Here is a 26,051-nt window from a genome sequence, read left to right as displayed (position 1 = left end):
TCACTTACATAGGTTGACTCTGCAGAATGGCCACTTGACAAAAGTGTCAGCATCCATGGAAATATGAGCAGAATTTTCCTGGGCTAGGTGTGGTGGGCTAGGAGCTGGGGGGAGGCTGGGAAATGGTGGAAAACCACGTCTGGCTGGCTTCCTGACACATTCATGCCGCCAGGGAAATTTCCCAGTGGTAGACAGGCATGTGGATCAGTTACCCACTGCAAGGTGATAGGTAGCCAATTTAAATAATTAAAGCCTCAACTATGGGCGATTTAGCAGGCCTGCCACTGAGCAGCACTCTCAGCATTTGGGAATACTCAGGGGACATTGGAGGTACAGGCTTCGACCCCCAAACAGAGGACCAGCAGCAGCAAAGGCCATACCAGTAGTCCAAATGTTACCGCTGGAGGGATTCCCCTCTCTGCTGATAGGGGCCTGCCTGCTCGAAACCTCTGAATTTATAGTTCAAATTTATGCCTCCCAGTGCGCCTCTATTTTGAGACCCTCAAGACGTCCTACCTGCCTCTCCAGCTTCCATCTCTCTCGGTAGAGCTGCCAGGTCTCTACAGCTGCTGGCCATGTGATTGGGTTTAGAGCCAGAGGAGCCCACCTGCCGTCCTTAGCAGGAGGGTGAGCTTGGAGACAGCCAAAAGGAGCCGCTTCTGGGAAAATAGCGCCCCCCCCCCACCCCAGCTAGGCTCCTGGTAAGTGTGGGCTGAGGGTTCCCATTTGGTCCTGCCGTTGGGATCCTGAAGCCCATGGGAAAACCTGCCCAATAACTCAGCATGAGTCACTGTCCTCAGGAGGCATTATAACTGGGACCCAGAGGAACAACTTTATGCTTAAATGGTGTTGCAAAATTGGGCTTGAAATTACCAACGCCCACAACCACCACCCACTGCCCCCCCAAACCCTCCACACACACCCACGTACACAATATATAATCTCGGCAAGGCTTGCACAGAGAACAACAGTAGCTGAAGGTGGGGACGCCTCTTCCCACAGGAAGCAGAAAAGAATAATTTCCCTCTTGCATTTTGGCAAGTTAGAGACTAGTATGGACTTGGACAAGGCCACCAGCCTGTTCTTTTAGGTGCATGAAGCAGGGGTGATGTGGTGGGTGGGTGGGGGAACGGGGTGAATCTGGTAAGGCAGAAACAAGCTACGCGCACACCATCTCAAAGCTGCAATTTTTTTTAAAAAGGTTCTGCACTAAGCCTGGTATGATCAGACAACTAATTACATTTGAAGCAGATTTACAAAATGTCCGTTTCTCTCCCCGTCACCCAATATCACCATGAGAATCAATCAGAAATAGTAATTATCCACTCCCTACCCCCCACAAACTTTTAACAAGACTGCACATTTGGAAGTGCTGACAAAGAATAAGAAAGTAGTATTTCTCCTTGAAAGTTGCAGGAGAAGGTTCAGAATTGCAGGTGCTGTTTGATTATACCACAGAAACTTTATTAGAGACTGCAGAGGCCAATGCAGATCCTGTCAATAATAATTAACCTTCCCGACTCTACCACCTCCGCAGCATTGCTGATACGCCCATTTGAGTCTCTCTGAACTACACATGATTAAAATAGATGAAATGCTGACTACATATTCAGCTGAGAGCCTCACATTGCACTGCAGACGGGGAAAACAGGCAATTTGCCAAGTTTGTAAATGCATATGGTCAATCTTTTATGCTTTAGCACTTCCAGCTAATTTGCTTGCTGGCTAGTGATCATAAAAATAGCAGAATTAGTAAGGGGGCTATTGTAAAAAAGAGAAATAGTCAGATTTGTAAGTTTTCATGGGCTTGTTTTAGAAAAAAAATCATAAAAGTCTTTGCAATTTTGTTGTCTAAGTTACAGGCAAAATTGTCTAATTCAGACCAACAGATACTTGATCCCAACCTACAATTTTGGTTTAGTGTTGTTCCTTCCCATTGCTCCTTCATGCCATAGAAGCCAAATTCCTCTTACTACACAAAATTCATCACACGATTTCAATGCTTTCATGTTTCTTCCCTGTCCCCCTTTCTAGAGAATGCGAATGTGCTTAGAACTCTAAAATTACAATGTTTGCTACATCCTTTAACTTGTACCATCATTAACCATTATAACATGTCATATCCAGCCCTTTAAGAACGCTGCTCCCAAAAGACTGTGCGTCACTTGTAACTCTTTCGAGTACAAACCCGTTTCCATCTGTTCCTATTCAGATGAAGTTACATTGTTTCGCCATTGTGAGATTTGAACTCTTGATCTTGGGGTTACAAACTCAGTACCATAACCACTTGGCTATTTAGGCCAAGCCTGTGTGTCACTTGTAACTCTTTCGAGTACAAACATGTTTCCATCTGTTTCAGATGAAGTTACATTGTTTCATAGTTTGCCATTGTGAGATTTGAACTCTTGATCTTAGGGTTACAAACCCAGTACCATAACCACTTGGCTATTTAGGCCAAGCCTGTGTGTCACTTGTACTCTCACAGTAACTTATCATCTTTTAATTATCAGGTTGGTATAGGGCAGATTAGCAGGGGTGAACAACTTCAATAATATTTCTGAGAAATCAAAGGTAAAAAGCTAATACATTTTTCCCCAATTCTCAAAACTTACTGAGTGAAGCTCACAAAATGAATTTTGGAACCTATCAATATATTGTCAGGCCTCCCCATGGTATCACTTCATAATGAGTAGACGGATGCATCGTTTTAACAGCAACCTGTGATAAGGAAGCAACAGAACATGCAAACTACACATTTACTTTGTTAACAGATATTAGTGGATGTCTTGTGGCTTAGCTCAGAGAAAGTCAACACAAAGCAAATTTCCCTCACAGTGTATTAGTGATGCTGTAGCTATGGTAATCTTCAGCTGTTCAAACTTATGCTCCATCTAGTAGTAGAAATGTGCAGCTGCTCATGTCACTGTACCACAGAATGGTAATGTCCAAATAATGAGTGTGCAACATATACTGTAAATTCCACTCCCTGCTACATAAAACGATTCAGGGGAGGAATACACTTACCCATTGCAGAGATCCAATGCAGACCTTGGCAGCCATGAGTGGTATGCTTGGATCATTGGGATGGAGTTGTGCACACTCTCTGAGAGCAGAAACAGCCCAAGTTGACTGAAAATCAAAAAGTGATCCAAAGTTATTTTGTCCTTGAATATTTTTTCTGTTTACTTTCAGCATAATTGAGTTTCTCACTATTCAGAAAGGAACCATTAACAAACCTATTGTAAGAAACACGTTACGATCTCTGTAAAGACTATTAACTTTTAAAAAGAAATTTGAACTTGCAGTTGATAGCTGAAATGATAATACAAGATTGCATGTTTTAAGCCTTTTGCTGTAACAAACAGACTAAAAGCACTATTGAGTAAGCATGAATTTTGTAGGCAACTTATACTTTAAACAATAGAACACAACTTCCCCCTTTTACTTTTAACACAACTATAAATCACTGCAGATATACTTTACCCTATCCCTTTAGTAGTCATTCAACTTTCCCTGATCCAGTTCAAAGTGATTCTCAGCTCCTAAGGGTTTACTTCCGTTCTTTTCCTTTCTCAGCCTGATAACTTTTAACCCCAGAAAGGCATTTTGTGGTGAGGGTTTTTCCTGGCGATTCCCCCCCCTACTAATGCAAGTTAGGTGAATCTCCCAGTCTCATTTCAAATCCTTACAAATTTGGTCTTTACAATCTGAGCGCGAGGTCCGATCTGTATTTCTGCACAATGAACCGTAGAGACTTTCAGCCTCTAGCTGCTCCCTCTTCTCCTGGATGCTGGCAGACTAACTGTATCTGAGACTTTCAGGGATATCTTAGAATCCCTTTCCCTCTCAAGACCTATCTCCATGGCAACATAAATCACATGGGCCTTGCATCCAGATAGAAATTCTGATCTGCTTAGGACCACAATTCTCTTTTACCTTGGAAGTAAATAAACAATTTGAAGCATAAGTGCTCACAACCCAACATTCTCAACATCTTCAGAGACTACGAGTCTAACTGCTGTAAACACAGATGCTCCTGCCATTATCTGCAAGTGTGAATACCTTACACCTTCTTTCCACCCAAACAACCCAGGTCTCCCTTTAATCTTTAACAGTCACATCACCCAGGCCTATTGTTAAGCAGACTTCAGACCAGGTTACCAGAACAAGGTCGCTTTACCCTCAATTAAAGACGCAGTTCTGAACATAACAATTTCATAAACCTCATTATTGTAACAAATAATTAAAATGCAGAATGTAAAACTTGACATTAATAACCACCATGAAAACAATTTTCTCTTTGGTATCATGCGTCCGGCACAAAGTCACTTCCAGTGCAAAATATTTAACGAAAGAAAGTTTTTAAGTATGAAAGAACAAGATTAGCCATTCTGTAATTGGTATATCTCCTCCTCTTGGTTAGGTTTTTCTTCTTCAATATTCTTTCCTATCTTAAAGGAGATGACTCATGCTGGCCAATTCTCACAACCAACAGCAACCTTCCCTTTGGCATACCTCATCCAAATGACCACTCAACATGTGTAGGACTGCACAGTAAGTGTTAACACACGATTCAATTATGGCTCAGGAGCAGGGAGCCTGGGGGATATCACAGCAGACCTGATCTTATGTCCACAAAAATTCCAAAGAGGAGATAATTGCAGAGCAATCAGGGAATGGGCATCTGGATCATTTTTCCATCCCTACTGGGGGGTACACTGGAATTAACTTTAGTGCCTCTATCCCCACCCAGGGTGAAATTAGCCAAGTCAGGTACAATACTAGGACTGATTTAACACTGAGTCATCAGGGTGCTCCTTCCTTATTCTGGTAAGCTTTAAATTCAAGTGCAATATTGAGCTTATGTCACTACCCTTTAAAAAACTAAAAGAAATTATTAACATCCCGACCTTGAATTTCCAAATTTCCTGCCATAATTTCAGTGGGAGATTCATAAAAATGGTTCTTCAGGGATACACCATTCCCTTACAAAGTTACAAGAATTAGGAAAGCCACCGTGGTAACATGGGATCGGTCCCTTTTCTGTTATTTACTGATGACATCATCTGATCAGCTAACAAGGAACCGTTACTGAGCCTGACAGCGTAAGACAGTTGAACTGAAGATGTATAAATTGGCATGATTTTCCTCACAGCATTTAATTTGAATCATAGAGTTATTGGCTCTCTGAAGAAATAGAACTTACTGTTTCAAAGCAGGTTCACAAACGTCATCATCACAGCACTTACTGTTCAAGTGAAGATATTCCAAAAGTTTGGGAGAAGTGGCAGGCAGAAAATAATAGGCTGTTAGCATTTAATTATAATTCATTGAAATGGTCTGACTTTTATAAATGAGCTAATGGTGACATTTAAAATGTAAACAGTTATTTGTACCAGAGATTTTTCTCTCAATTGGGACAGCATTTGATTTCTGTAGAATTAAAACAAATATAAAAAGTTAGCCCTTAAAAAAAAGAATGTTCTGAAGGAGAAGAAATACATCCTTCTCATCAGACTTCCAGTTCAGCTTGAATGACAGAGATGATTGCAGCCTAACATAGCCCTCACTCCACTGTAGCTGTCATTATACTATTGGCTGCCTGAGCAAGCAGATGTGCAGGAATGTGTTCCTGCACAACAAGACCACAATGTTCATCCTTTCTCAAAATTTCTCTACCATTTCTCTCCACTTTTTTCTTGAAGGCGTCAAGTTGCTGCTGTGGCACCAGTCTATAGGTGCTTTACTTTAGCTCAACTATGCATATGTAAGAGCTGCTGGTGAGTGCAGGAAGTCCAGGAGGAAGGGAGCATCATGGTGGTGATCAATACCATCCTCATGGGCACTTCTAGCAGGGATCATTCAATGGTGGTCAGAAATCCAGTGTTGCCATATCTGGCACATAACACAACCATCATAGCTATCAGTTCTATATCCTCCCATTTCCCTCATTCCTGACATACTCCAGGAATCCACCAATGAAACAACTCTACATTCCAGGTATCAGCTCTATTAAATCTCCGGTTCCCATTCCACAATTCTCAAAACCCCCAGGCTCCCCTCCACAATGGTGTCAGTCTATAGGAACCTAACCCCACCTGCCTCAAATGCTGCTGAATATCAGGAATCAAACCCACCCACCACCACCACCAGCTCTCTCTCTAACCCCCCACCCCCCCCCCCCCCACCATGCCAGTGCTGGCAAATTCTGTTTCAAGTGGCAGAAGGGTTGGTAACCATAATTATAAATGGCAGAATTTTGAAAATATTTTAAAAGCTGGCAGGGCAAATTGAACAGATTGTAATAAAGTAATAGGTTTCTGGGTTTATAAATAGAGGCATTGAATATAAAATATAGGGTATATATAAAGAGATGCTAGAACAAGTGATCAGACTGCTTGTCTGACATCCAGTACTGGATGAGCAGAAATTTCTTTCAAATAAATGTGAGGAAGACTGAAGCTACTGTGCTCAGCTCCCGTACAAACTCAGATATCCTAGCCACTGAAACCACCCTCTCCCCTGGTAACTGTGAGGCAGAACCAGACTGTTCACAACTTTGGTGTCACATTTTACCTCAAGCTGAGCTTTTAACCACATATCTGCACTATAACTGTCTATTTCTACCTCTGTAACATGACCTGACTCTGTCCCTGCGTTAGCTCATCTGCTACTGAAACCCTCGTCCATGCTTTTGTTACCACTAGACTCGACTATTCCAATTCACTCCCATGTTCCACCCTCCATAAACCCGAGGTCATCCAACACTCTGCTGTCTGTGCCCTTACTCACATCAAGTCCTGTTCACCCATCACCCCTGTGCTCGTTGACTTACATTGGCTCCCAGTTATGCAATGCCTTGACTTTAAAACGTTCACCATTGTTTTCAATGCCTCCATTGCCTCAACCTTCCCTATTGTTGTAATCTCCTTCAGTCTCACAACCCTCCAAGATATGTATGGTCCTCTAATCTGGTCTCTTAAACATCCCTAATTTTAATTGCTCTACTACACAAAGATAGGTAGGAAATTAAGTTGTGAAGAGACCATAAGGAGGCTACAAAGGGAGATACATAGGTTAAGTGAGTGGGCAAAGATCTGGGAAATGGAATATAATGTAGGCAAGTGTGAAATTGTCCATTTTGGGGGAAGAACAAAAAAGAAGCATATTATCTAAATGGCGAGAGATTGCAGAGCTCTGAGATGCAGAGGGATCTGGCAGTCCTAGTGCATGAACCACAAAAGGCTAGTTTGCGGGTACAGCAAGTAACTAGGAAAGCTAACAAAATGTTATTGCTTATTGTGTGAGCGTAGTTGAATAAAAAGTAGAGGGGTTATGCTTCAGTTATACAGGGCACTAGTGAGACCACATCTAGAATATAGTGTACAATATTGGTCTCCTTATTTAAGGAAGGATGTAAATGCGTTAATAGCAGTTCAGAGAAGGTCTACTAGAATAATACCAGGAATGGGCGGGTTGTCTTTTGAGGAATGACTGGACAGGTTAGGCTTGTATCCACTGGAATTTGGAAGAGTAAGAGGTGACTTAATTGAAACCTTTAAGATCCTGAGGGATCTTGACAGGGTGGATGTGGAGAGGATGTTTCCTTGTATGGGAGAATCTAGAGCTAGGGGTCACTGTTTAAAAATAAGGGGTTGTTCATTTAAGTCTGAGATGAGGAGAATTTTTTTTGCACAGAAGGTCGTGAGTCTTTGGAACTCACTTCCTCAAAAGGCAATGGAAGCAGAATCTTTGAACATTTTTAAAGTAGAGCTAGATAGATTCTTGATTGACAAGAGGGTGAAAGGTTATCGGGGTAGGCAGGAATGTGGGGCAGAAATTTCCCCCTGTCTCAGGGGTTGTGCGCGAATCCGATCGGGGCCGTGCTGCCATTTTACGTGGGTGGGCCAATTAAGGCCCGCCTAGCATGATGCACACTTGGAAGGTGCCTCAGGGGGATTACTTTCATTTATTAAACATTGAAGAAAGGTAAAAAAAAAAATTTAAGGACATGTCCCCTCATGTGAAAACGTCGCATGAGCTGGGGCATGTCCATTAATGTTTTCAAAAATTTTTATTTAATTAATAAACGCTTCGTGAAACCTCATCGCGCCTGTGGATGAGGTTTCATGAAAAATGTGAAGGCCGCCTGGGCTCTTCACTGGCCCACCAACCTTAAGGTTGGATAGGCAGCATTCTTAACAAATTTAATTACTTTCTTAATGGCCTTAATAGGCCTTTGACAGTTCAGTGGGGCTGCGCACCCAATGAACTGGCAATCTAAATGATGTGCAGTGACGTCCGGACGCATGCCCAACTTCACTGTGCGCCATTTTAAGCGTCGGCGAGCGGGCCCTGCCCCCGCTCGCCAACCCGAAAATTCATCCCGGGAAGCTGAGGTTACAATCAGATCAGCCATGGTCTTACTAAATGGCAGGGAAGGCTTGAAGGGCCAAGTGGCCGACTCCTGCTCCTAGTTCATATATTCATATGTATGTATGTTTGTATTGATGAGCGTGCCTTCAACTGGCAAGGCTCTAAGCTCTGGAATTCCCTCCCTAAACCTCTCTGCTTCTCTACCATGCTTTTTTCCCTTATATTGCTCCTTACGACCTATCTTTTTGAACAAGCTTATCATCCGCTCTAATAGCTCCTTATTTGGCTCCGTGTCAAATTTTGTCTTATAACAATCCTTGGATCACCTTGTTATATTAAAGGTGCCACAAGTTGCAGCTGCTGAGAGCTTGGTAAGGTTAGGACTTTTCTACCTGGGAAAGAAAAAATTAAGTGGTGACCTAATTGAGGTTAAAAGAGTAGAGAGGGAAAAATTCTCCCATCTGGTGTTTATTTCCTCCAGTGGCTGGAGATTTAAAATTATTCACAAAAAATCTAAAAGGGGAGGTGAAGGGAATTTTTTTTCACTCAGAGTTATCGAGATCTGAAATGCTCCACTTGAAAACATGGACAGTTACTTGAGGATGTGGAACTTACAGAGTTAAAAATGTCAGGATGTGGGACTAAGAGATGTTCTTTCAGAGAGCCAGCACTGGCATGATGTGCCCAATGTGCTGCTAGCTTCTATGACTCAATGAACCAGAAAACAAAGACTTAGTGGCAAAAGAACCATAGGCAACATAAGGGGGAAAAAATTACAGTACACAAAGAGTTGTTATAATCTGCCATCCACTGCCCGAAAGGACAGTAGTAGATTCAATAGTCACTTTTAAAATGAAATCGGATAAATGCCTGTAGGGGTGAAATTTTCAGAACTATGGATAACAAACAATGGGAATGGAACTAACTGGATAGTTCTTTCAAAGAGCTAGCATAGGTACGATAGGCAAATGGCCTCCTTCTGTGCTATCTCATTCTATGATCCTATGCACTAACTGACTGCCAAAGTGAAGAATATTCACCTTCATCTGCTGATGTGGGCAGGCTTCAGAGCATTTATCATGCAACTATATCCTCTTCTTCAAATCACAATGGCCCAGATCGTCTGGTCTCCAAATCATTGAGGACAGGACATACTGTCCACCCAAGATGAGCTACAGGACCCTTTTGGAGTCCCAAAGCACTGACTCAGTGGGAATTGGCTGGGAAGTTTGAACTTTCAGTGGGCAATTCCCCTGCTCCCCAGGGTCCTCCAAAAAAGTCTCCATCTGAATTAGAGTCAGAGGCTTTGGATGGCTCCAACTTACCTGAATACTTACCCAGGAAATGTTAAGACAGAAAAATTCTAGTCTAACTCCTGGGTAACTATACAATTGCTCCCCCAATCACTCACACTGACCACCCACGCTGAGCCCCTGACTACCACCCTGACATCAGCCTCTAGCCCTGACCCAACCTGACTAGCCCCGCCACCTAACTTCCCCGACACCCCGCCCAACCCCCCACTGACACCCATCTTCCCCTAACCGAACCTCAGCACCTTCCCAGCTGCCACCTCATCCACTTGCCTTCCTACCCCCTTAGCTCACCCAACCTGCCCCACTACCAACTTAACTCACTGACTAACTCACCGAACCTACCTCTTTAACCACTTAACTCATTCACCCTACCCCCTTACCTTCTCTCTGTCACTGTTCAGAGCAGCTCCAGGGCATTTACAGTCTTCACCTACCAGATTATGGCAGCTAGTGCCATAAAAAGTGTATGCGGCTTCTGCATGGACTCCCTTCACCAATGTCTCTTAGGTTTCCTGCGCTGAGTGAGTTTGGAAGGATCCTCCATCGGAAGATTGCCCAGAAAATTGGAGGAAGATAAATGGATTTTTTTTATCTGAAGATTTGGGCCATTATATAGAGGGACTTCTATTACGAACCAACTGATGGAAATTTCCAATGGCCAAGTTAATTTGAACAATTGGCAAAGGCACATGAGGACCAAACGATCAACAAGAAGAGCACAAAAAAAATCTAAAATGCACAAAAGTGCATGTTACTGAGCACTTGTTGTAACCTGCTGGATATTTATTATGACTGAGTAACCTTGGCCACAACGTCATACTGGTATGACATGCATCAACATCCTGCATGCTTCCAAAATATTTAAATTAATTGCTTGTCTTTCCTCTATCGCTGATCCCACCGACCAGAAATTGCATTGTGCTCAGAGTAATTGGGTCTCCTATGGGGAAAGACTTCAGTCCATTTGATGCTGTAAAGAACAAATAACTTGGAGCAGAAAAATCTAGGCCTATCCAGACCTACACCTGGGCTCCAGACAGCACTTCTCCACTGCTGAGTACTAGGCAGCGTCATGCATTTATAGTGATTACTAAAAGAATGAAGGGAGAGAGAGTAGGAGAAAGGTTATCATGCAGAATAGTTAGTACATGAAATGCCATACAACTATGGAAGCAGTGTCCATGATAGCATGTTTCAAAAGTGGATAAATATTTGAAAAGAAAACTGTAAATAGGTTTTGGAAAAGGGTAGTTCTTTCATAGGGGAGACACAAGAATGATAAACTCTGTACAGTGAAATTCTATAATCAGGAAAAATCACTGTATATTGATAATTATGGAAAATAATGAATAGTATTTTTGCTTAATTCCCCAATATTTACTTAATTACCTATTAACTGTTTCTGTACGAAGGCTAATCAACTGCAGCTGTTGATGGCAAACTTCTGGGCAATTCATTATGTGGCAAGACCCAAAGTGCACAGTCATCTTTAAACTACCACAGAGCTAATATCATTAATTCATAACAAGTCAGGACAGAAATTAGGTCAGCGTTCAGCAGGCATTTTCAGCCCAGTCTCTTGGCTGCTAGTCAAAGTAGAAAGCTATTATTTGAGGACAAACGTTCACTGGGTAAAATAAAGTTGCTGGTCATTTTGGTAAATGTGCTTATAAACATTGTCATGGTTACACAATTAGCAGTATGCTAATACTTCAAGCCAGCATGCAATCCTAGTTCACTTTTTTGGATTAAATATCTTTAACTGTTCAAACAATACTGTCTCCTGCCAATGCAATATGGCCACGCATAATGGCTGCCAATATTCACATGCATGCGCACTGGTTCACGCATGTATGGAAATCCAATGACATCACTGTTGGAGCCTGCAGTCTGGAACCCAGAATCACAAAATTGTTATGGTACAGAAAGAGGCCATTTGGCCCATATGCCTGCACCAGCTCTTCAAATGAGCAACGCCCCTAGTACTAAACCCTTGCCTTCTCCCCGTAACCCTGCACATTCTTCACTTTCAGATAACATTCTAATTCCCTTTTGAATGCTTCAATTGAACCTGCCTCCACCACACTCTCAGACAGTGCATTCCAAGCTCTAACAACTTGCTTTATAAAACAGTTTCTCCTCATATTACTTTTGTTTCTTTTGCTAATTGCTTTAAATCTGTGCCCTCTTGTTGTCAGTCCTTTCAGGAGTGAGAACAGTATCTCCCCATCTAGCCTGTCCAGTTTCCTCATGATTTTGAATGCTTCTATCAAATTGACTCTCAACCTTCTTTCCTCTAAGGAAAGCAGTCCTAACTTCTCCAATCCATCTTCGTAACTGAAGTTCCTCATCCAAGGAGTCATTCTCGTGAACTCCTTCTGCACCCTCTCTAATACCTTCATATCCTTCCTAAAATGCCGTGCCCAGAACTGGATGCAATACTCCAACTGAGGCCAACTAGTGACTTATATAAATTCAATGTAACTTCCCTGCTCTTGTACTCTCTGCCCCTATTAATAAAGCCCAGGATACTGTATACTTTATTAACTGCTCTCTCAAACTCTCCTGCCACCTTCAATGATTTATGTACATATACACCCAGGTCCCTCTGTTCCTTGACCCGAGTTGTATCTTTTATTTTATATTATCTCTCCATGTTCTTCCTACCAAAATTAATCATCACACACTTCTCTGCACTAAACTTCATTTGCCACCTGTCTGCCCATTCCACCAACTTATCTATATCCTTTTGGAGTTCTACACTATCATTCTCATGGTTCACAATTCCTACAAGTTTCGCATCACCTGCAAACTTTGACATTGTGCCCTGTACACCAAGGTCTAGGTCATTAATATATATCAGGAAAAGCAAGGATCCTAACACTAACTGCTGGGGAACTCCACTACAAATCTTCCTGCAGCCCATAAAACATCCAATAACTACTACCCTCCATTCCCGTTGTTCAGCCAAACCCAAATCTACATTGCCACTGTCCCTTTTATTCTAGAGTGGCAGAAGGGGGAAGGATGAGGAGATGAGATATAGTCTAACACTCACAGCCAGCTACAATCCACTTACATTACTGGGATAGTGAGACAGAGCTTAGAAACACTGGCCAACGTGACTGCAGTAAAATATCCCCCAAGAAAAAGATTTAACTTTCCTGTCTGCAAATCCTTCCCTTCTAACCCCCTGTAAAAGAAGTTTCCAAAATTCATTATTGTCTGTCCAGATTATAAATTCACAAAATTCTGTCCTCCTGCTACCAATGTGTGATGACCGTGAATGAGTCTTGCTGAACTTTGCCCCCTATAAAGATAGCGGCTGTGCATGTGCTCTGCCGCACATTAACCCCTATAAAGATGGCAGCTACGAGTGAGCTCTGCTGCACACTACCCCCTATAAAGATGGCAGCTGCATGTATGCTCTGCTGCACACTGCCCCCTATAAAGATGGCAGCTACATGTACACTCTGCTGCACACTGCCCCCTATAAAGATGGTGGCCACTAACCTGGGTCTACCCTCAGCATACAACTGCACATGCGCAGCATGCACAGCCCTCAAACAAAGTTTATAAATTTCAATGGGTTGGTTAGGTAGATTCAATAAATAAAACAGACCTGAAATTATTAATAATTTATTCCAGTAGCTGATCAAATTTAACAAACTCAAACAATCAACTGGATTTCCTCCTGATGAGAATGCATTTTCCATTTCACTTTCCATCATTTACAAATAAAAGTCAACTTTCTGTATTTCCATAGTGAATCAGAGTGCAACAAAGAAGAAATTGTATTCAATGTTTCTTGACGCTTTTATGAAAAGTTTGGTAACACTATATAATCAATTGTGTTGTATGTCAGGAAAGGGAATACAAGTTACCCATTAGTCCCAATTTTCTCCTTTTGAAGGCATCAGCTATTGCTCAGATATAATTCAACTGTTGCTAGAAACAGCCTTTCATTTGCTCACTCAAGTGGCTATTCTTCATGTCAAGGCTAGACACTGTACTGACAAGTTATTCAGCCATAGCTAACTCCATCCTGTTCTCACCTGATGCTCATTTAGCTAGATTTATTTAACAGTGGATTTCTACTGTTCCTTTCAGTTCATGGCACCTTTTTCCCTTCAGTTTAGTACACCCACCTTTCCCTTCTCCACCCTTTCAGTTTAACATGCTTCTTTCATCAATTTAGCATGACTCCTCCCCTTCCTCTCTCTGTCCCTTCCCTTTCCCTCACTGCCCTCTTCAGTTTAATGCAATCCCTACTTCCCCATCTCACTCATTTCAGTTTAACATGTTCCCTTCTTTCTCTTCCCATTCTTTAACAGATAAAATGACCAGGGCCAGACTTCAGTCTTGAGGAAATGATTTTCTGTGACAATAAAACCATATTGCAATTCCATCAAAAAAAAACCTTGTTGCAATCAGTTACTGCAGGTAGTCTGGCAATTTCTACCTCACTGCTAACTTGGGGAGAAACCACAGGCAAATACATCCATGCAGCCAAAAAATAATACATAAAGATGTTGTTAGAAACAGAGTAAAATAAATAAAAATAGTAACAGTAGGTAGGAAGCAAATGTAGGAAAATCAGATTTTTTTAAAAATTGAATTGGATCTATTGGAAAATAAGCAACAGTGGTAAAAAAAAGGACAAGCATTATGAAGCAGGAATCAGACAGGACACAGCAAGTGAATTTCACTGTATTGAATGTCGGTGCAGTCCAAAAGAAATAATTTTTTTTTAAAACCGCAATTGTAATTCTGTAACAAGAACGAACTGGGACAGATTTCTGTACTAATGTCAGTGTCCTATAACTTGTGTGGTAAGTTTTAATAAGATATAGGAAAAGTGAAGACTTTTTGTAAGTACATTTTTTAAATCATAGAATGAGCAACTGCAGTACTCCAATTTGTTTTTAAAATTGCTTAAATTATGCCAAAAAGCATTCTGGTTTCCTCCGAACAATTTTACTGAACTCTGGTGACCCATTTTTATACATTGCTTCTCTGAACATATGTTACACCAAGGACCCAGTGTTTGACAGACTGCATGGATAATCACAAAACTAAAGCAGAAACCTACGTGGCATTTTTTAAAATGACTGACAGGACTTTTGCAACAACAATTCCTCACTAAAACTGTCCAGCAATTAATATCTCTCTCCTCCGTCTTTTAAAGCTATTTTATAATTGCAGGAGGTCTCTGTTGTCTCAGTGTTTAGTACTGAGAGATTGGCAATTCATTTTTCTTCCTCTCCTTCTCTTGTTACAGGATGTCTTACCAGGGAAACCACTGAAAAGGATGACCTTAATTATTACAGTCAAATCAAAACTTAAACCTTGCTGAGAACACACAAAATTTTTACATGCTGTTGATTCAGAATTGTTTTATCAAATCATAAAAGTAGGGTTTTAAAATGCCAGTTTATGCTGTCACTGCAAAATAAAAAGTTAATCTTCTGCCAAAAATAAATCATTACATCAAATACACAATTTGGATCAAGTTAGTGTAAGGTTCTATTATTTGAAATAAAACTTGTAGCTAAGTTGTCCATCTTCTGCCTTTAACACATTACAGATTCTCAAAGGGATACTTCTGGAAAGAAGCTGAGGATGGGAGGAAAGGAAGGAAGAGGGGAGGCAAGGGAGAGGAGGGGGGGGAAGAGGGAGGGAAGGAGAAAGCGAAGGAAGGAATCTCACATTAGCTCAGCAAGCAAAAGAGATTTTTCTCCCCCATGAGGCAAATGTGGGATTCCTTCCTTCAATCCCTCCCACCGTCCCTCACTCTTTCCCTCCCTCCTCTTCTTTGCCTCTCCTCTTCCTTCCCTCCCACCCTCAGCTTCTATGTTTGCCATCAATTGAACAATATCCGTAGTTAAATCAATTTGCACAGATATGAAAGTTTATTACTGAAAGCAAACACCAGCTTCCTTTTATCCTTGTAATCCTATTGTACACCAATAGTTTAAATCTAGAAAAAATGCATGAGCAGTCTGAGCCAAGCAACATTAGCAATCTCCAGGCAAATGTCCATATAAATGTCCTATTGCGGTGTGCAATTAATCCATCTGGGCAGTCTGTCAAACACTGGGTCCTTGGTGTAACATATGCTCAGAGAAGCAATGTATAAAAATGGGTCACCAGAGTTCAGGAAAATTGTTCGGAGGAAACGAGAATGCATTTTTGCATAATTTAAGCAATTTTAAAAACAAATTGGAGTACTGCAGTTGCTCATTCTATGATTTTAAAAATTTACTTACAAAAAGTCTTCACTTTTCCTCTATCTTATTAAAACTTACCACACAAGTTATAGGACACTGACATTAGCAGCTCTAACAATGTTGTCAGCATTACAGGGATGTTAAATGGAAGAAGAGTTGTCCGCCACTCCACTTCAGTTATTGTACTGTAATAATTTAAATGTGTTATATGCACAGATGTATTTGCGAGGGACTCCCATCCAAAGTAGGTGAAGAAAACATATTTTCTGGAAACTAAAAAGAAATCCCTGACGGTCTCCAAGCAATTCTCTCACAAACTTCTTTCCAAATCCTTTCAGCAACCACATGGACCTTTCCTCCATCCCATTACTCACTTCCTTTAAAATAGCATAAAATCCAACTCATCAAAGAATATTTACAAATTATTTTGAAGTCTCATCACTATGCAATCCCATGAGCATGGCAAATGCTGTACAGAGTAGATGAATTGTAATAAAGACTGACTTTGTGAGTATCAGAGGTCTGAGATATAAGGAAAGACTGGCGAAACTCTGCTCTTTAGAAAGGATGTGACAGAGAAGTGATCTTACAGCTATATAAGACAATGCTGAATGTCGTGAAGGTAAGTCTGAAATACTATTTCAAGTCAAACAAGATGATTCAAATTAACAATCACCAGTAAGATCTTTTGCACACAAAAACTAAATCACGCCTGTAATGGAATTCTGAGTAAGCCACAAGAGGCTTACTACACACAATAACATCATGTACAGATCAACAAATGTGTAGACAGGGCACTACACTACAGCAACTGATACTAATAGCATCATGTACACCCATTAGTCCACTAACGCCCTAAATATATAGGGCAGTAATAAAAATGTTTGTGTCATATGTTATACATTATGTAACTAACACATACATAAATACCAACAATAATATGGAAATATAGTGTACCAATAATGTATGGTACCGAAGGTGAGTTACTTTCAGTGGCTTCATTTGTTAAATTAGGCATCCATTGTGCACTGGTTTACATAAATTGTTATGACTTAAAATACAGCTTTGATGGTTAAAAGGCGCTGTTTTTATAGGACAGCTTTGGACAGTTTGGAAGGGTTAAAGAAAGTAATTTTCTGCTACAGTTTCCAAGATTTCATCAGGAAGAGCAATGTTAATTCCCAACTTCCTGTACTAAAATTAAAAACTAGTCCCTGGTTAGCCAATATGCAAATTTTGTGTGTTTGCACACGGTGAAATGTGCACGCGCCAATTTGAAAGAGAAAATGAGAGAAATTATAACTTGATCAAAGAATTGTTCTTTAACTTCAAATACACAAAAAAATACTCCAGGATGACAAAAGTCCTTCAGAAAAGAATTTCTGAGAAATATATTAAGAAATCTACTATGGCCACATTTAATGTCCCAATGTTGCATCAATACAATGACAACAGCATGGCAATTAGAGATCTTACCTTGCCACAAGCTACCAGTGAAAGTGCTAACTGATACCACAGGTGGAATTCATCGAATGCAAACTTCATCCCTCTCTCCAAACACTGAGAAAAGAAACATTTCAATATGAGATGTATGTTTGGTAAATAAACCATTAAACTAAGTGGATTAACAAGAATACTATGACTATATAGAATATATAGAATACTATATCTACTCTTTAGTTCCGAAGAAGAGTCATCTGGACTTGAAAGGTTAACTCTGTCCTTCTCTCCACAGATGCTGTCAGACCTGCTGTGTTTTGCAAGCAATTTTTCTTTTTGTTTAAGAATATGCATCCTATTTGACCAATATACATTATCAAATCTTCAGAGTATTTCTCACAATACTTGCTAATCGGACACTAAATTTGTGTTAGTTCAGCAATGTAAAGGTCACTCTTTGTTTCACATTATAATTATGCCATCTAGTGGGAGTTCTCTCAAACTCTCCTTTACATGCTAGATTAGGAAATTGTGAATGTAGAATTGGAGCTAGGCTAAATTACTTAGCAAATACAGCACAGAAGCAGGCTATTTGACTGTACTGGCCCATGCTGGTGTTCACGCTCCATATGAACCTAAAGCCACAAAACTGCCCTCAATGACTCTTGTTCAGGGGGTTAATTAAATTAGACAAGTTATCTGTTCATGATCACTATTCAGTGACCCTTGCTGGAAACTGCATGTGTGATCGGCAGATGAGGGCAGGATCAGACTCATCCATGGTTTTGCCCATGGCCTCCCAACGCTCATTGTCTTTGTTCACAGGTGCAGGCTACCCCCAAGCCAAGGTGCTGGGGGTAACCTGACATCCCAGGAAGGAACAAAAGCTTTGGTTACCAGAGGAGGACAGGAGAAACCATCTTCCCACCAATTGCAGCTCCTCCAGTAGCAGGTTCCCTCCCTTCTGCTCTTGCTACCCCTCCAGAGACAGAATCTATGATTGGAGGAGCAACAATGGTGGGAGGGAACCTGGGATTAGACATCGAGATGCAGTTACTTTAGCCAGTCCCACTGCCACCATGCAGGAGACTTTCAGCTGCAGCGTCATCAATTGCTTTGACCAGCTGCCGGATGATCAGATGGAGCAGGCTGCAGGAAACCCAGTAATGAGGCACAGAGTACAGATTGGTCAGGTTATGTTTTCACCATGTTACATGTAGCTCCATGCAATTTTTTCCACTTATAAAACTACCTTGGTTCCATCAACTTCAATTTTGATTTAATAGGCCAGTCGATCTTGTGTGTAAAAAATAAAAACAAAAAACTGCGGATGCTGGAAATCCAAAACAAAAACAGAATTACCTGGGAAAACTCAGCAGGTCTGGCAGCATCAGCGGAGAAGAAAATAATTGATGTTGCTCTTTTCTTCTCCGCCGATGCTGCCAGACCTGCTGAGTTTTTCCAGGTAATTCTGATCTTGTGTGTAAGTTGTGCACAGGGTGTCATGGCTAATTACAACATTCAGGTCTGGCACTTAGAGGTGAGGGACTCATGATGATAGGAATTTTGCTACCCCAACCTACCTGGGGCAGACAGCTTATTAGGAGAACTGGGCCCAGCTGCTTCAGCCTTCAGATTTCTTCTCGGGGGAACGCTTCATTTCTGTGTCACCTGTTCAAAAGCAGGTTAGGGTAGATGGCGTGGGGTTAGCTTCTCTTCCCATCACTAGCCAAATAACTCCCTTGGAAGGTGCAGCATTCCATTTTGGAAGCTTCTCTTCTCAATAGCAGAAGAAGACACTAAGACGTCAATAGAGCAGGTTGTGAGGTTCTGGGATGCAGTGTGGCAGACAAGGCGGAAGTCGTCTGGGATGCTACAACACTGTGCCAAAGATGTTGCTTCAATTACTTCTGAAATACTCAAGTCTGTTTCACAGCATTTTGCCAATGCTTTAATAGCCACTAAAAAAATGTCTATAATGCTAATGCTTTCTGTGGTCATGGAAAATCCGTAGAATGGGCCAAAGACAGGAAAACCTATCCATCAATAAACAAATATTTAGGTAAGTGGAGTAGGGGCTACCCTGACCCAAACGAAGATGACTATCTATTGGCACAATGTGATCTTTCCATTTTGTACACCAGCCATTCACTTGGCCTGTCGGATTGAGGTTGGCAATCTGGGACTATATTTGTAAACCTGGCAAAGCTCAATGAGAATTGGATTTAAGACTGTTCAAATATTATTCCATGTAATATCCTTCAAGCTGGCAGAGGGAAAGGGGAGTATCTCTCCCATAAACCAGAGCTAGGATTAAATATAGATGAAAGGATAGTGGCATTGCCAAGTTCCCTCCAAGTTTGTTTCCCTCCTCCTCACCAAGGAGCAACATCCCAAAAATGGAATATCTGGTCATTTTCAATTTTTTGCTTGTGGGAGCTTGCTGAGTTTAAATTGGCATCACCTAATAAAGTTATTAGTGAAAATGAAAAAGAAGTTACCAAAGACAATAAAGTAGCCCAGACAATCAAAAAGAAGCCCTCAAGCTAGGTAGCTTTCCTTCTCAAAAAGAGCCCTTGGAAAAAGTTATTTTGACCCCTGGTTTAATGTTTCACAGAAAATAATTAGGGGCTGGAAAAAGATTCCCAACAACTAGAAAAGATGCCAAAGAATAAATGCGCCAGCTGAGGTATACCGAGCAAGGGGCCACACCTGAAGAGAAAAGTGGCAGAATGAGTTAAAACCATCAGCAAAAAGGTAATATTCACTTATTTATGATACTTGAGTTTTGAGTATCATTAACTCAAAGATACTGGCCAGCCGGGAAGATGAGCAGACAGTAGAAAACAGTCCTGGTGCAGTTTCTCAAGACTGTCCCAGAGCAGACAAGCCCTTAACCACAAGAGGAAGTAGACAGCACCTTGACAGCAACCAAGTCAGGCAAAGCAGCAGGAATCAATGCGATTTACCCAGAATTCCTGAAGAACATCCAAACATATGGAAGTGGCTAGGAAAGCTGTTTACCAACATCCACAGAACAGGCACTATTCCAAACATCTGGCACAAATCCAAGATAATGGCCAAACCAGGAAAGCCACTCAACGACGCACACAACTATAGCCCATTGTCCTGCTCTCAGTAACCTACAAGGTCTGAAACGCTCTTGTTAAACAGACCGAGTCCCACCCTGGGAGTAGCAATGTCTCCACAACATGCAGGTTTTCACACAGGCTGCAACTGAGCAGGTCCTGACATTGACCTCCCTCCCACAAAGTCACAGCTCTTCACATATGATGATGACTTGGCCCTGGTTTCCCAGACTAAAGATATTCAGGACACTGCGAAACACTCACTGAAGATCTATGTTCTCTGGAAACCTACTTCAAAAAATGAAGACTTTGACAAACACTACCAAGATTGTGGTTTCAGCCTTTCATCTGAACAACTCAAAGGAACTTCATCTCTAATTCTGTGGCTCACCGCTCACCCGCAACCCAATGCCAAAATGTCTTGGCATCATTCTTGACTGTGCATGGCAATGCCTCCAGGACATTGGAGCCAAAGGTCAAGACGACAGTGAATCTTATGCAGAAACTGCTGGATACCACTTGGGGCAGCAGAACCAATATTCTATACACTGCTTTACTCTTGGTCTAGCCAACAGCAGAGTACTGCTGCTCAACCTGGTTCGGGAGCTGCCACACAATCATGGTAGATATCCATCTCCAGGAAGCCATGAGGATTATTTCTAGGATGTTGAGACCAACACAGCTCAAGTGGTTTTCTGTCCTAGCATGTATTGAACCTCCTGATGTGTGTGTGGAAAATATCCGCCCCAAAGAACATCACCAGCTGACAGCGAATGAGGCGCTCCCGTTGACACAGGACATCAAAAATTCCGCATGTACTTGTCTGAAATCCCACAGTCCCAATTAGAACACACTCCACATCCTACAAACTGACAACAGCCCCACCTCTCAATTGTGTACCTCCCAGTTGACTGCAAACATCATCAACTGCAACCTGAGGCAAAAAGTTTTAGTCCGGCGGGCAGGCATGTACCCAACCTGCTCGAGCGTAAAATGATGCGAGTTGACGTCGGGCGAGTGTCCCAAAGTCAACGCACGGTCACATGATATTTCGGTCGGCGGGCACGCGCCAGAGTCGGTAGCGCAGCCACCAACAATTAAAAGGCCTGTACGGGACATTAACACGGTTATTGAAAGAAATTTTTCGTTGCCCAACCTTACATTTGGCAGGCAGGCAAAAAGGCCAAGCAGCCTTTGCACTTTTTAGGAATCCTCATCTATGGGTGGGATGAGGTTTCCTAAAGCAAATAAAAATAAAATACAAGTTTTAAAATGTAGTTAATAACATGTCCCTGTTCACGTGACAGAGTCACTGAGGGGACATGTTTTATTACATTTTTATTTTCTTAATTTTTTTTAACAACTCTTCATCGCCCTGAGGCAGTTCTGTGCCTCAGGGAGATTCTCAACTGTGCACTCACGCGCATGTGCAAAGTTCGTGCTCGCCCTGCTCACCCTCTCCCTCCGCCTGCACAGGCCCGCCAGCATGAAATCGCCTTCCGGCCCCTATCGTAGGCAATGGTCAGCTTCCCAACTGCCCCTGCCCACCCCTGCTGAGTCCGCCCGACAAGGGTTAAATTCTACCCCTGGTAACCAACAGAATGATGGAGACAAGGAGGATACATATGATGATGTTATACAACCAAACTACTGGAATGAACCGTTTGGTGACTCAGGTGATGATCAGCTTAATTTCAAAGGATTTCAAGGTGAAATTTGTAGTTATTTCGCAATGGTATATATTTATATTATGTTGGATGAAATGTATATAGTTTGTAACTCATAAAATAAATAAATGTTAGAGAATTTATAAGAATTCTTTAACATTGTTGGTTTTTACTTCATTTCATTGCAATGGTCTTTTGGGCCCAAATCAAGCACACGTCAACCCCTCTAAAACATTACCCATGTAAGGCACCCCAGGACATTTGGCCAAAAAAACTGGTCTCAAAAATTGAACTTTTACATGAATATATAAGTATATACAGTGTAGGTATGTCATCAGGCTTTTCAACTGCAAGCGTATAATAATTAAACACGTCTCCGCTTCATGTAGAGGTCAAGAGACAGTGACCAGGATTATGAACCCAGGCTTATTTTCACCCAGCAAGGTCAGGTAGTCAAAGAAAAATTGTAGCACCCTCATCATTATCTTAGCTCTGACCAGCTATTTCAGCACAAATGGGAGATTGAACCAGGGACCTTTCGGGTCTAGGGACTAAACCACATAATTCTCTGAAAATGCAAGAGCAGGTGAAGCAATTAAAAGCAAACAGAAAAAAGAAATTTGGATTTTATAACTAGGGTACAAGATTAAAGAATTAATTGTTATTACAATTCCTGTAGAGGCCAATAACTTTTAAAAAGAGATGAATTTCCCAGCAACTGATGGGAATAACTGAAGGATAAGAGTTCACATTTTGAGACTTTTACTGTAACAAATGAACTAAAATCAACATAGACCAAACTTTACTTAACTGGTAACCAATACACCAAACTAAAGAAAAGGTATTTTTGCATTAATTAACTAATGCAATTGGTATATATCTTACTACTCATTTCACTGCGTGCTACACTTCTGGCAGATGTGCAGCATTACACAAACAAGTCCAAAAGCCCACTTTTCCCTGCCACATCAGGCCTAAACTTTCAGTGCCTATCAAAAATCTTACAACTCAGCTTGAGTTTTCCAGCAATTTCCACCAGCAAGGCCGTCGTAAACTCTATATTTCTTCAATCTCCAGAAGTCCTGTTGGTTCAATCCCCTTCCTTCCAAATGAACTTCACGAGGCTGCTGTGACAATCATTCCACCTACCCTTCGTCCTAATGCTGTATGGTTACATGGACCACAGTTCAGATTCTGAGTCAACAGATATATGCATGACAATAAGCTCCATGTGAGCAATGGAATTGAAATCATATCTCCTTGTCGCACCAAAAATCATTTATGTTTTCATTCAATTCTTCCCTCACTCCTATCAAGAAATGAGGTAATAACTGAAGGACAATATAAATTCGCAAACATGCTAGAAACACATTGCAGGTAAGTCTGCAAATGTGAAGAGAAGATAGGTTGTTGTTTCAGGTTGGGCCCCTTCTTCAGAGCCATTTCTTGCATTTGCCACTTGACTCGCTGAGCGTTTTCAGCTTTCCAGTGTTGTAGAGTTGTTGCTTTTTATTAGTAGAAATTCATGTTTGCTGCCCCCCACACAATTCAAAAACAATTGATAAATGTAAACTTGGTGGCCAAATTAATAGTTGATCAAAATATACAAGGCAAATAACACCAGAATTCAGAGGTTATAACCTAGGGCTTCCCAAACTGTGCGTCATGAACAACGGCTGCCATGGAGACTGATTTCTGACAGCTATGAGGCCCCTTCAAATGCTTACATTTATTTTTTGCAGGTGGATAACTTAATTGATTACTTTCTGAGGCTCAATTGCTGCTGCTGCAAAAAGAAATGCCTGTGAATAGGTAGGTGTTTGGTTTTTTTTGGAGCTACGTTGCCTTTTTCAAATCCCCCCACACTCAATTCCCCCATCACCCACCCACATCCCGCTCCCCCCACACCTCAGCCTCCCGTCAAGAACTAAACCCTCCCTGCACCCCACCATCCCCTTCCACTCCAGCTCAACAACTGAAGCCTACCACTCCCCATTTTAACAACTCTCCCCCAAATTTTTATTCTGGGATCACACGAAGTCTGAGGCATTAAAATGGGGTCAAATCGGGAGAACACTTGGGAAGTACTGTTTAAACTATTAGGAAATACTGAAACAGGTAGGGGTTCTTTGCGCCGGAAAAGAGAAGGGGGTGACCTGATAGAGTTATTTAAAATTACAAAGTGTTAGGGTAGACATAGAGACGTTTCCACATGTGATGGAGTTCAAGATTAGGGGTCATAACAACACAAAAGCAAAATGCTGCCAAGGTTGGAAATCTGAATGAAAACAGAAACCGCTGGAAATACTCAGCAGGTCAGATGTGGAGAGAAAAGCAAACATTTTAGATCGATCATTGACCTGAAACACTAACATTGTTTCCCGCTCCACAGATGTGGGTCATAAATCTAAGCTAGCCACAAATAAATCAACTAAAGAATTCTGGAGAAACTTCTTTACCCAGAGAGTGTGCTGACAACGTGAACCTTGCTATCACACGGGGGAGAATTTTCTCCCCGTCGGGCGAGCCGATCAGGAGCGGCGCAGGCAGGCGCGGAGGTGATCGCCATCTGCGATTGGTTGCACGCCACCATTTTATGTAGGCAAGCCAATTAAGGCCCACCCAGCATGACGCGCACCCGGAAGCGCTCAGCGCTACCTGTTGCGGGCAGGGGGAGGGAGAAAGAGTCGGGGCCTGCGCTCTTTCGCGCATGCACGGCAAAGAGCGCTGAAATCTCCCTGAGGCAGCTCCGTGCCTCAGGGAGATTAAGTTCAGTGCAAAAGATGTTCAATATTTTTTTAAAAAATTATTCAGACATATCCTCTCATGTGACAGTGTCACATCAGCTGGGACATGGTTATGAATTTTAATAAATTTTATTTAAGCTATAAACCCTTCAAGAAACTTCATCCTGCCCGTGGATGATGTTTCATGAGAAATGCGGAGGCCGCCTCAGCTCTTCGCCTGCCCGCCAACCTTAAGGTTGGGCGGGCAGCCCTGACAATTGCTTTAATTAGGCTATTAATGGCCTTAACAGGCCTCTGACAGTTCGGCTGGCGCACAGCCAACCCCGGTGCGCGCCCGCCAAACGGAAGATGAGAATGACGCACGGTGATGTCTGGACGCATGCCCGATATCACCGCGAGTCATTTCACGCATCGGCGTGTGGGGCTCACCCCCGCACACCAACCAGAAGATTCTGCCCATGGAGTAGTTGAGATAAGTAGCATAGAGACACTTAAGTGGAAGCTTAAGAGTTGAGGACAAGAGAGATGTAAAATTTTTGTAAATCTCAAACTAGATCCTAATCCGCTCACTTCCAAGTTTAACAGAGGCACAAAAGGAAACAGACAGTCAATTATGAGGCTGGAAGCCCTTGAGAACCCTGCAAGCTCTAGAGAGGTGCCAGCTCCAGGAAAAAGGTAATTGGCCTGACAGCATTTATAGGGAGGGAAGCTAGCTAAGTACATAAGGGAGGAAGGAATAGAAGGGTAAGCAGATTGGGTTAGATAAATTAGGGTGGGAGGAATCTCATGTGAAACATAACACCACATGGACCAGCTGGTCCAAATGGCCTACTTCTGTTTGTAAGCGAGCTGTCATTTCTGTGTAATTTATGTAATTTGGCTAATGTAGAGGTGTGATGGTCCTTAAAGTGTTAGAAATTAACACATTTTCAATAGCTGTTTAATGAATATACATTATTTTATTTTTGCTCGCTTACAAACAGACTTTCAAAATCAACACATGATTCTTTATTAAAATGGCATGTTTTCAGCCCCAACTATCCCCAATCCCACCGCCCCCCAAACAGATTCAGGAGATTAGTTCCTGTTAACATGTGGCTAACAAGGGATTGCTTTGAAGATGTACTACATGTTTGACAGCTTAACTGTCAACTAGATGTCTTGTTATGGCATGACTGTACCAAGC

At 41.8% G+C, this 26,051-nt stretch overlaps 1 protein-coding gene across 9 annotated transcripts in view; it reads right to left on the bottom strand.

The window, feature by feature from the left end:
* LOC121272215 (tetratricopeptide repeat protein 7A-like) overlaps positions 1-26,051 on the bottom strand; it is a 319,628-nt gene that overhangs the window by 186,420 nt on the left and 107,157 nt on the right. For 8 of the 9 annotated variants that reach the window (XM_041178745.1, XM_041178766.1, XM_041178758.1 and 5 more), the window contains 2 exons: positions 17,399-17,482; positions 3,025-3,129 (listed from right to left, as the gene is read on the bottom strand). In XM_041178745.1, the coding sequence (XP_041034679.1) occupies positions 3,025-3,129; positions 17,399-17,482 (189 nt within the window). The remainder of the gene's footprint in view (positions 1-3,024; positions 3,130-17,398; positions 17,483-26,051) is intronic. The other variant, XM_041178751.1, reaches the window with a different exon arrangement.

The sequence above is a fragment of the Carcharodon carcharias genome, chromosome 2 (assembly GCF_017639515.1).
Source record: "Carcharodon carcharias isolate sCarCar2 chromosome 2, sCarCar2.pri, whole genome shotgun sequence".
NCBI lineage: Eukaryota > Metazoa > Chordata > Chondrichthyes > Lamniformes > Lamnidae > Carcharodon > Carcharodon carcharias.
Note: the sequence above shows the minus strand (reverse complement) of the source record. Positions and strands in the feature narration are given on the sequence as shown.